Source organism: Cryptomeria japonica, chromosome 2, assembly GCF_030272615.1.
Source record: "Cryptomeria japonica chromosome 2, Sugi_1.0, whole genome shotgun sequence".
NCBI classification, from domain to species: domain Eukaryota; kingdom Viridiplantae; phylum Streptophyta; class Pinopsida; order Cupressales; family Cupressaceae; genus Cryptomeria; species Cryptomeria japonica.
In genome coordinates, this window is record NC_081406.1 from 628,130,433 (window position 1) to 628,143,350 (window position 12,918).

Sequence of the window (12,918 nt, forward strand, 5' to 3'; positions counted from 1 at the left end):
CAATTTCAAAGCAATTACTTCATCTTCTACTATTAAACATCAATATAGAAGCCTTTGTTTTGTTGCTCTTAGGAATTTTTCAACTGGGAATGAAACTATTTCAACATTTAAAAAAAAAACACGTTTGACAAGCATACGTGGTATTGGAAATGCAAACTTACAAAATATATGCAAAAAAGCCTTTACATTTTAATAAAGAGAAATTTCATAATGTGGACTTGTCTTAGTGGCGAAGACAAAGCAATTTCACAAGAAGCTAAAGGTTCAATCCCCACCGAGGCCAACTGTAAAGTCTGCTCTCCATCCACAGCACCATGAGCCAAATGGATATCTGGATTCTGAACCCAAGGGTCCCAAGGATTGTCTTTAATGCTTGGGTAAATTCCAGCAAGAGAGGTTACTAGCATTATTATTATCTTAAAGGAACAACAAGATAACAGATATTTTGAAAAATAGTGTGTCAGAATTCAATTATCAAAAAATAAGGAGATAAGATTTGAAATAGGCTATAAAATAATAAAGGGTTGTAATAATATGCAAAAAATGAAATGCTAAGCTTGATATTTGCTTATGATTAGAGAAATATTGATGAAGATTAAACATAAAAACCAACCAAAAGATGACAAAAAAACGGATATGTTTGTCAAAAAAGAAAAGTCAGTTCACCTTTCGCCTCATCATATGTGCAAGGTTTAAAAAATTGGAGATATTCACCCATCTTGCAAATGACTGATAGACTAGGATAAGGGAAACTTATGATTATGTATTCAGAAAACAGCCAATAGCACTTGCAAAATCTATCTAACATACAGAAGTAAATGGAACCATATGCATTCACAAGATTACACAAGACTCAAAGATTTACATAAGAAACCCTTTTGGGAGAAAACCCACCACCAAAAAACGTTTACAGTTATATTATTCAGAATCAACAAAGATTCAATGTGAAAAGATCTCAACAGAGTCTCAATCTATAGCATACTTCTTCTGTGATCATTCTTAAAGTTTTTCACCAACAATGTATAATCCAATGCTATCCTTTCTACCTGTAAAAACATATAGCCTTGGTACATTCACACAAAGTAATACTTGACATTCACTTAGGTATATTAAGCATCTATCTATCCAACCAATCTGAGGAATATCAAGAGTCATGCAACTGCAATCCACCCATTTCGCCAAGTATGATGTCTCTGTGTAGATAGTCACCTTGTATACTTACCACTACTGCAAGTTATGAATCAATAATAACAACCTTAACACTATCAGTATACATACATGTTTCTAATATTGCCACCACTACCAACTACTCACTTGCAGTTGCAACACCTTGTGCCATCTTCTAGAACATTGTCCTACTCTTAGATTATTCCACATTAACTCCAATTCTGTCATAAGTTGTAATTCGCTGTTCATGCTTTCAATAAACACTACTTTCGTATGCAATTGTGAGTTCTTCCAAGTGCCTTGCAATTATTGTCACAGCACCACCACAAGTAAAAAAACCATGTATGTTCTACCACAGCTTACTGCCATAGCATCACCACATGTTAGTCAATAAATGCTACACAACAATGTACTCTGCACACTAAATCTTCCTAAGATCAACCTTCCATTATTTTTGGCATCCCATCTTCTCAAGCATCCTTTAGTGTAGTCTACTACCACTTCAATCTTTGTTGCTCATTTTCTTGGGCTTGCTTTGAAGGTTGGGCATCACCCTATTCACCATCTAGTAATTCTTCATCCTACTAAACATCATACAAACTATTGTAATGCCATTCTAGTTTCTTGTGTTGGCTTTCCTTTGGGTTCTTAGTGTAATCATCAAAACAAAAACATTGACTGCACCTTTGTACTAAATTTGGTGTACATTCATATTTCTTGATGATGCATCCGATAAATATTAACTTATAGCTCTCATATTAATAATCCAATACAATCCAATCTAGAATCATTGTGTATTTGCATCCTTTGATGAAATAGAATTAGTCCCCAATTTTAAGACTTTTTATCCACTTTCAATGAAATTCTTTGATCTTCGGTGGTTATATTCATAGCCAAATCTTACATGGTATCAAAGCTTGTGGGTTTGTGTCTTATTAACCTTTTTAGTGATCTAGGTTGCAAATCTTATATTTTCTTGAAAAGTTGAGTATGTTCTTCTCTTGCATCACATGATGATCTAAAGAATCAAAAAAACATGATAGAAATATTAAATTCTAGAGGGGTTACTTTTTGTGGATTTGTATTGGAAATACAATTTGGAGCTAATGTCCCCTTCCTAACCAAATGGTTTGGTGGAAAGTTAGCCTATTCGGGTTTGGTTCCCGTAGGCCAATGAGTTAGGGCTAGGGAACTTTGGATGCAATTTGTCCGGCAATTAGGCAGTATTTGATGTTTAGTTGAGCTCCCACCAGTATTATGCACATATTGCCCTTTTTTGAAGTGATTTTTCTTCAATACTTACTATTTTTAGTTAGTCAATTTTGAAAAATGTTTGAGCCAACTAACAAGGTTACTATTTTTAGCATTGCCAGTGGATTTAGTTTTGATGATTATCTCAGCATTTTATATAGTCCAATGGTTTTAAATAAAATAACGATAAGTTATTAATTAATAAAGTTAAATTAAAGATGTAACTTTATCATTATATTTAAATAAAGAGACTATAAGGGCCAATTATAAAGTAAAAGATGATTTATTTTAAATGAATGGGGCCTTTTTATATTTGGACAACACATTGGGACATTAAAAAGGGACTTTAGTTAAATTAAAAGCAAAAAGTGAAGAGGGTCGATTTTCTAAGGAGGGCTACAAAGGCACTTCTATGGAGCTCATTTCTCATGCTGAGTTTGTTATTTGATATTGTCATTTCTCCTAGAGGAGATTGGTCTTCTTTGGTTTGTGAGGACGAAACCCCTTGCAGGCAACATTCTCCACGTTATTGAGAGACATAATCAGGACAATTTCTTGGTGTTCTCGTTCAGGAAACATAGTTGAGCTGATTGAGGATTCTATTGTTCAGTTTTACAAGAATTTCATTGCAAAATCTGATTGAAAGAGATCAATGTTGAGGAGTTTTCTGTTGTTATTGCTTCTTTTGGGCTGGCCATACCTCTTTGTGGTTGGCCAGCCGCCATACTCTTTAATTATTTGGGCAGTTAGGGTTTGAGGAGTTTAGAGCTGCTATTTGGAGAAAATTTGGATCTATTTTATCTTTCTTATCCTCTGCATGGCTTTTGGCAGAGATTTTCGCGAGTGGCATCCACTTTTGGCACATCTAAATTGCTTATTTTGTGAACATCTCAAGCTATATCATTGCTGCATTTTCTTGGTATGTTTGAAATAAATAGGTAATGTTATTCAATGATCTGGGATGCTCATAGTTTTGAGAAATATTGTCTATTCAAATCTGAAATTTTCAGCCTTATGCATTTCTAAGTTTCGTTAAATTTCTGAGTTATTAGTTTGCTGCAATTACTTCTATCATCTGCACTTTATTTGTCAATTCAAAACCATTGCAAAACACTTTACAAAAAGAAAAAAAAATAGAAGGCAAAACAGGGCACCATACTACATCCCATAAGATACCATCCAAAATATTAGTAGCAAAGGAGTGTTTTGCATATTCAATAAAAATTTGATCCTTCCAATCAGCAGTCATCTCTATCATAGAACTCAGATGTGGCCTTCTTGACAACACATCAACCACAACATTCTTCTTCCCTTTGACATATCCAATGTCAAAATCATAAGCTTGTAGCTAACTCACCCATTTTTGTCACCCCTCATTAAGATCCTTTTGACTTGAAATATATTTCAAACTATTATGATCAGTTCTGACAATGAGCTTACTTCCAACCAAGTACTATCTGAACTTATCCAAAGCATGCATTATGGCTAGCATTTTTTAATCATAAATGGTGAAGATTCTCTCCAATCCTCTCAGCTTCCTACTTTCAAAGGCAATTGGGTCCTTATTCTGCATCAATGCAGCACCAATAACTTCTCTAAAGCATCATATTGAAGCTCAAAAGGCTTTGTGAAGTCTAGTAAGGCCAAAATATGACAAGAACTCATCACTTTCTTGAGCTGATTAAAGGTTTTCTGCATTGAATCAAACCATGAAAATGCCTCCATTTTAGTCAAATTAGTGAGAGGAGCAGCCAACTGTGAGAACCCCTTCGCAAACCTTCTATAAAAATCGCATAAACCAAAAAAACTTCCCAAATGAGTGAGTCTTTGGAGGTGGCCAATCCAAAATTGTCTAAATCTTTTGTTGATAAACGTTTATACCCTTGGGGCTGATCACTTTCCCTAAATACAGAATTTCTATCATAGCAAACTCACACTTCAAAATTCCCAATAACTCATCTAACTTCTAAGTATTTCAGGTGCTCTTCCCAAGTCTTACTGTAGATTCAAATGTCATCAAAGAAGACCATAACAAACTTTCTAAGTTGCTGACTGAAAAATTTATTCATACAAGACTGAAAAGTTGCACGTGCATTAGTCTAACTGAAAGCCATGACTAAGAACTTGTAATTCCTAAAGCGACACTGCAATGCAATTTTCTTGATGTTTTCTTCTCTAACTCTGATTTGGTGATATCCAAATCTTAAGTATATTTTGGAGAAATAACACCATGTAGTTCATCAATCCTCAGAATTGGATATAGATTCTTGATGGACTTCTTGTTTAGAGCACGGTAATCCATGTGCATGTGCATAGTTCCATCCTTCTTCACCAAGACCACTAGAGATGCGATAGGACTTTTGCTAGGACAAATGTGTCCCAACTCACTCTTTAATGGCTTTTTCTATTTCTTCCTATTGCCTTCTAGGATGGCAATAAGGAATGTTAATGATGGGTTTTCCTCTTTCTTCCAACTCCATCACATGCCCAATTCCTTTATGCAATGATCTTCTTGGAGGTATTCTACTAAAAAATTGTTGTGCTTATCCAACAAAGTTTGAACATCTACATGATACTATCTCTTATTCCTTGGTTAATGTGTAGGCATGATCAAGCATTGGTCTGCTCACTCTACTTGGTCATGGTAAAATAAACTCTCCATCCTTTTGGCTAAAAAAACATGAGTAGTTCCATTGGACATACCCCTCAACACCACTTTCTTGCCATTAACATGAAATTTAAGTTCCATGGTCTGAAATTTTTGACTGATTTCACCCAAAGAGTGAAGCCATTTGACACCCAAAACAACATCAATGACTCCTATATTAACAACATTGAAATCATCTGTCACTTCATAATTCCCAAGAGACAACATTGAAATCATCTGTCACTTCATAATTCCCAAGAGACTTAAGTTAAGAATCCTTTTGGTAAATTGAACAGTGAAACCATAAAACAACTTTGACATCAAAACCTTCAAACTCTTTTGTTTTTAGACCTCTTCTATCAACAACTCTTTCATCAATCAAATTATAAGTGGGTCCAGAATCGATCAAAACAATGATTCTTTGGCCACATACAACTCCACGGATCCTAAAAGGATCATACTTTCTTGTACCTGAAAGTTGGGAAAAGGTTCTCTCTATAGTCTTCTCTTCATTTGGCTTATTCTAGTTCATTTTCATCATCATTCTCATGATCACCTTGTTGTTCTGAATTTTCTAATTCTGATTCATCATCAGAAACCACTTATATGCAGTGATTGACCTTTTCCAAGGCACCTATGACTCAGAACCCAAGGCTTCTTGCATGTAAAACACAAATTCTTCCTCCTTCATTCATTTTTGGCTTCTCCATCCAATTTTGGTGGTGAACTCTAGGGCTGATGATAACTTTTCTGAAACGGATTTACAAATGGAAAACTCTTCCTCTAAAAATTGATTTGGGAAAAGTGGATTCAAGAGCTAGAGCTCTCTTGATTGCCTCGAGCAAAGATGAAGGCTCAAAGGCTTTGACCAAGCCCCTCAAATTCTCCATCAATCATTCAATGAACAGCATAACCAATCTTCTTTCTGTGACATCGGCAACCATAACAGCAAGCTTGTGGAAATAAGCAACATAACCCTCAACAATGCTATATTGATTTAGCTGGGCTCTCACAAAAATGCACTTTTGGATCTTTTTAGTCAAATCTCTCCATTAACTTCTTGTAAAACTCATCATATGAATTTATGAGAGCATGGCCTTGAGTTTGTATTCCATTGTACTGCCACGCATGGGCAACACCTTCAAGATGAAGGGCTCCAAATTTTATGGCCTCACTTTCTGCCATAGGCCTTAGGGACAAGTATGTGTCCAGCTTCTAGATCCATACAAGAGCTGTGCTCTTCCCACTTCCATCAAATGGATAAAGTGTCAACTTTCCCAAGGCAATTTCTTAGCCCTTTTGTTGGGCTTGAGGCCTTTGATCTTGTTTAGTTCCACCTCTTGATCTCTTCCGATTCATAAATTGGTTAAGTGACAGCTCATTCCAAATATCTTGAGGAAGAGCTAGAAACTCAACATAACGAGCAGTAATCTCATCAACTATGGACACTCTATCTTCAGCTCTATGGATTTCTTCTTCTCTTCTGATAAAAGTTAGCTGAAAAGGCCTAACCATAGAATCCATATTGGTTCTGGTGCACTGATTCTTATCGTTTGCAGGCTGATTTGTAGTTCTGGAAGTACTTTCACGATCATTCTGTGGACGAGGTATACTCATATGTTGATCCATTTTGGTGATCAACTATGACATCATGTCCATTATTATATAAAACTTCATTTTTGCCCTCAAATCATGAATATCACACATGTCAATCTCTTTACCTTTTTCTACTGGGTTTTGATCAGCTACCATTTTTAAGTCACTTTCAAGGATTGGAGCTACTCGCCGAAATTTCGGCGAGTAGTTAAAAACTCGCGAGTTTTTCTTCAGGGTGAATTTTTACAACTTTTACTCGCCATAAAAACTCACCGAGTTCTTGGGAAAAACTCACCGAGTTTTTGTGGTTTCTATAAAAAACTCGGCTGCATAAAAAAAAGAGGCCCAAACATGTCAAAAAATTATCTATTTTTTTTTTCAAGTCAGTCTCATTCTCTTCATCAAAATATATACATGAAATATAACATTTAAGTACAAGACTTGTACTTAAAGTTAGATTTCATGTATATATTGGCAGGATGTTTGAGAGTGGTTTCAGATCTCTAGGAGTTATAATGCAAATTCTAGGTTTTAGAAGATCTTTTAAATTTTCAAACTTAGTAAAATTTCAGTAATCAGTATGCTCCTATCAACATTCTCTCACTCTCTTGATCTCACTCACTTTATCTGCCCCGAATTTTAGACCTATCTATCTCCCTATCACTCTTCCTCTATCCCCCTGCCACTCTCTATCTCACTCTCTTCTCTCTCCCCCAAGATCTAGACCTATCTCTCTACCCCTCTCTTTCTCACCCTCAGACCCCTGCGAGGGGTGCTACCCTCAACCTAATTTTATTTTGCAAATGCTTGGTGGCAAAGTTGGGGTGGAAATACCCCAAATCTCAAAAAATTTGCTCTCAGAATCTTATGTTAACCTTGTAGTTCACCCAATTGTGAGCACAGTTGGAGCTTGTTTGACACCATCCACACAAAGAAGAGGAGCAAGTTAGCTCAAAAACGCCTCAATGACCTTTTCTTTGTGCAATATAATCTTCGGTTGCGCATAAGGAAGGTAACAGGAAGCACCAGTTGGTCCAATTGATTTGAATGATATAGATCCTTACAGTGATTGGACATCACAGGAGTAGCCTCCATTGTTTACAGAGGATGACATCAATGATTTGGAGAGGCAGGCTATCGAGGAGGAAGGGGGTGGATTTGGTTTCACATTGGATGACATTGAGGAGGATGAGGAGGATGAGGAGGATGAGGAGTCATTGCCAGTGCTAGGAGCAGCTAGCGGCAGAGCTACATCTAAGATGGAGGGCGAGCCACAGCCTGAGCCAGACATACCAAGTGAGGAGGTACAGTCACGCCCACAGCAGACCACTAGGACTAGACCCTCTAGTTCTATCTCTCCCCTAGTTTTTAATAGAGCTGGGAAGAGGAAGATGTGATTGTAATGATGTATTTACTTTTAGTTTTACAAAAACTATTTACTATTTTGCTTCCAGCCATCAGCATTCCTCATATGGATGCGATTTTGTACTCACTTCGCGTTTAAATATATCTAGACTCAGCTTGTTTCTTTTGTGTTCTCATTTGGACTTTTATGCTACTTGAACGCTGGTCGCTGCCTTACATAAAGACCCCCGGAGCTTTGTTCCAAATATTATTATAAAATGTAAAGCAGTGACAGCTGCCATAGCTGGAAATATTGCTAGTCGCCCCTTAGCGATACGTGTTCGTTTGAAAGATATTTATTGGAGGTTGAAAGTATACCAGCCGCCCATGGTGAAGGATTTGAGAGATTCACCCTACTTTGAAGAGTGCTTGGAGAGTGCAAAACCCAGCAACCAACATCAATCTGCTACATCAAAATAGGTTGAGCTATTTCATATGCTAGAAAGGTCATACCATCAAGAACAAGTCCATTATAAACTCAAGTATGAATTGTTGTTATCTATGGGAGTGTATTCCGTGTATAGAGGGTTTCATTCACCTACAGCAGTCTAATATGAAGGGGACAGTCTGCATGGTGATTAAAAAAAGAGCTTTCTACTAAATTTGATGATCCCTATGCATACATCAAGTCTGAAATTCATAGTTCCAGTCAACCAGATCAAGTTGGGGTCATTAAAACCTTCATAATTTGGAATTATAGCTATTGATTAAAATCAAAAAATTATTTATTCCTAATTTCTGTTATTTCATGCTAAAGATGTATGTCTATCAATAATCAAATATACCATTAAATTTATGAATGAGAGAATATATTATATTATCATAACTCATAAGTTAATTATGTCACGCTAAATTTTCTATGCTCATAAAAACTTGCAAAGCCCATAAAGCAGCAGTATGACAATGAAGTAATTTTGTCAAACAATTAAAGAAATTCCAAATAAAATGTGTAAAGAAATTTAAACCAAAGGTTTGAGGAATTCTTGCTTTAAAGAAGTCTTGAAGAGAGCAAGTGACGTGATGGTTGCAAATAAACATCTGAATATCTGTACCATCACTTGCTGCATCCAATCTATCTTCCCTAAGTCTCTCGATGCATGAAGACATGGGATCCAAAATATGTGCTTGTAAGCACCCTTCACCATCATGCCAGCTAATTTGCAGACATGTGTTGAATTAGTGACCTGTACAACATTTGAGGCCCCAACCTCTTCTATGGCCTGTCTCAAAATGTCAAATTGGAAGTGGAGATCTTTGTGCTTCCCTAGACGATCAATAGCTCTAAGAAAATGAGAGTCAACTATGAATAACTATGATATTGATGAGTGGCCGATGTCTAATATCAATCCACCCATTCATGACAATAGAGCAGCCCATTCTAATCCAAGTCTGCCTCATGTCCTCCAACACCAAACTCACCTTAGAATATTCTTTGTCAAGGAGAGTAATGCATAATTTATGTTCTCCCGGGGTTTAATGAGTGCAATAAATACTCTACATCTTTGAGCATTTGTTTGATGTAAAGAGAAAATGTCACATGAAAAGGGATGACATGGCATAGGAAACTTTGGCAATGGAAGATTCTGCCACATCATGTACTTGCATATTAAACATATTTGCAACTATCCCGACCTCTCACTAGCACTTGTTCTCTTTCTCTTCTGGAAATATCACCATTACCACTAGCAACCTTGGATAGCATAGGCATAGCTAATTGTGCAAATTGTACTAACATTGACACACCCTTAAACCTTGCTTCCACCTCCACATGCAATCTATTAACCTCTCTACCTTCTTATCCTCCTTTAAATCTAAAGATGCCTTACCACCTAAGTCACAAGGTTCGAATTCGAATTCAAATTCGACAGCCATGAAATTCAGATGAAATTCGACAAGGGAAAAATTGGAAAAAAAAATTGGATAAAATTCGCCTTATATAATTTTGTTTATTTTTAAATATATGTATACTTCTTATAAACTATCAAAATTGCTTAACATTGCTAAATAGATTTGAAGTCATTATAAAAAGATGGCACATTTATAAAATATATACCATAAGAAACATGTGAAATCATTAAACAAAACATTATATTGTCATTATATAATTGCTTAACATTATAAATGCATTAAACAAAACATTATATTGTCATTATGTAATTGCTTAACATTGCTTAACATTATATAATTGCTTAACATTATAGATTTGAAGTCATTATATTGTCGGGCAATACTGAATACGGATTATATGAATACTGAATACAGATTATATGAATACCAAAACATTAAACAAAACATTAAACATTAAAAATTGGGGCAAACCAAAACATTAGATGAATATTGAATACAGATTATATGAATACCGTCGGGCAAACCAAAACATTAATAATTGAAGAAGCCTTCCTGAACATGGCTGTTGGCAACGATTGAGGAGGTATGCATGACAGCGACAGCAAACACAGAGATAACCCGCCACAGACACAGAGAACCCGCCGTAGACCCAGAAATCGCTGCCGCAGACCAGCCGTAGACTCAGAAACCCTAAAAAAATGCTTTTCAGATTTTTCCTTCAGTAAAAAAAAATGATGTCCTCGTCCGTACGAATTAATGGTCGAATTTGAATGATTTTTTTATAAATGTTTGAAATTCGATTAAATTCGAACCTCATCCATGAAAATCGCCGTATTCTGTGACTTAGCTTACCACCATGTCCTAAAAGCATAAGGGATAAAAATATACCCTTGTGAGCTTACTGTAAAATGTCTTACAAATATGACAACCACACTCTACCACCCCCCAAATTTTCATCTGTCTTTGTCCAGGCCTGACACAAGCTGAAGACGAGGATTTTTGGAATCAAAAGGGCCCTTTGCATAAGATCTTAAGATGGTAGAAGGGCACCCAAATGGGTTTTATGGCCATTGTCCTTCACTCACAGCACTCTCACACCCTAATGAACCCCTAGCTGAGACTGAAACTCTAACATTTGTTTCTCCATTTTATGTTCATTACTCTCACTGTTATTGCCTATGTTGCTTTGTGATAAAATCATGCAAATACAAACTGAAAATAGAAAAGAAAAGAAAAATAATTTTAAACTTTGAAAACAATTAAAGAATCAGTTACCTCTTCTGCTTCTTTTTCTATCTGACTGCTCACTAATGCTTCTCTAGTTTTGATTTCTCCAACTGCAACTTCAAACCATACTCAAAATGAAATTTTTTTATTTAACTTTGCTGCAAATTCGTTTAGTTTGCAAAAACGAATTAGAACAAGAGGGAGGCTTCATTTTGTTCATTTAGGGCTAAGTGTGGTGTGGAGCCTACAAAAAAAACATCAAATAATTTATTATTATTTTGGGTGTTTTATTAAACTTAGCATTTCCAGGATGGCTAGGGCAAAAAATAAAACAGCATTTTTGTTCTCTCCCTAGCGGTGTGCCAAACTAGGAACTCTAAAATATGACATCTCTCAACTTCCTACCATGTGCCATCCTTAGAGCTTTGAAATAGTCTAGGAGATGCGCCAAATTAATCAATAGCAGGATTGCTATTTGGAATGATTAGGATTGGCCTGTTGCAAAGTACAAATGAAAAGACAAGGCATGTACTGTTTGGCAAATACCTCAGCAAGTTGCAGTTTAATGGACACCAATCATTGCTGAATTTGAACTAGCCTTGGTAGTCAACTGCCTGAATACAGTGTTACTTGTGTACTGCTAACATTGCTTAGTTTTGTATAACAGAGATTGTTGATAAAGCCCTGGAGTTTTTCAAACAAATCCCAACTAACAGATACAGAGTTGGAATCATCAGTTTCAGCTGTGGCTTATTCTCAGTTTGTTCTTCACATGGAGGTTTGGTACAGACCATGGAGATCCGTAAAAATAACAGAGCATGGACACAAACCAAAACAGTAAAAGTAAGATTTTATTCTGATGACCTAAAATATACTGTAAATTATCAAGGAAATTAATTCCTTTTCTATAGCTTTACTTGCCTTGACAACTTGAAACTGCTCTCGTGGACTGTTCATGTTTTAGCTTTTTTATTTTGTATGAGCGAATCCGGTGCACCCCTTATTTTTCAATCAAAAAAAAAAAGATTTAAATGTCAAACAAAATAGATTGAAACTGACAGAGGCATTCTGCAATGTAGCTAAAATATTCAATTATTTTTTAAAAAGAGAAATAAAATTGGTTTTGAAATAGAAAAAAGCACTCTGAGCTTTGCAATATGAAGCACTAAGTCTTTCCTCTTTTTTTTGTTCAGAATAGCACTGTAGATCCCTTTGAATTGTTCAGCATTTGAAACTAGTACTTCATTAACTGCATTCATCCATTATGGACGATCTCTATAAGCATCCAAAATCTCTAGTGAAAATATAGGGTAGATCTAATTATAGACAGGAAATTATTTCCAATATGTGTATACCATTTATATCAAAGTAATTTGCTGGTAAGCACCTTCAAAATCTCAGCAACACAAAATCAACAAAAAGTGAGAAGGTTGACCAGGAAATTCCAATAGTGATTTATGCAAAAATGTATACTTGTTAAATTCACAGTACGTAGGTAAAGTATAACATTCATACTTGGTACAATCAGATGATGTAGAAACAGAGAAAAAAAGAGAATCGAAGAAGTTTGGAAATGTCATGCAAATGTGAGTAAGTGAAATAAGCAGGAAAAGAAAGGGTAAAACAAAGATTTGAAGCCTACCAAAGATTCTCCAACTTACTGCATTCTGATAATTTCGATATACGTCCTCCATTGCAGCTGCAGCACTAGCAGGTAATCGTTTGGCTTCAATTTTCTTCTTCATGCTCAAGAAGAGCTCTGCAACAACCTTTTGATC

The 12,918-nt window shown here is 35.8% G+C and overlaps 1 protein-coding gene across 1 annotated transcript in view; it reads right to left on the bottom strand.

Annotated features, from left to right (window-relative positions):
- LOC131078659 (glycerol-3-phosphate acyltransferase ATS12, chloroplastic) overlaps nucleotides 1-12,918 on the bottom strand; it is a 92,713-nt gene that overhangs the window by 49,652 nt on the left and 30,143 nt on the right. The window contains exon 2 of the mRNA XM_058016404.2: nucleotides 12,802-12,899. Within this exon, the coding sequence (XP_057872387.2) occupies nucleotides 12,802-12,899 (98 nt within the window). The remainder of the gene's footprint in view (nucleotides 1-12,801; nucleotides 12,900-12,918) is intronic.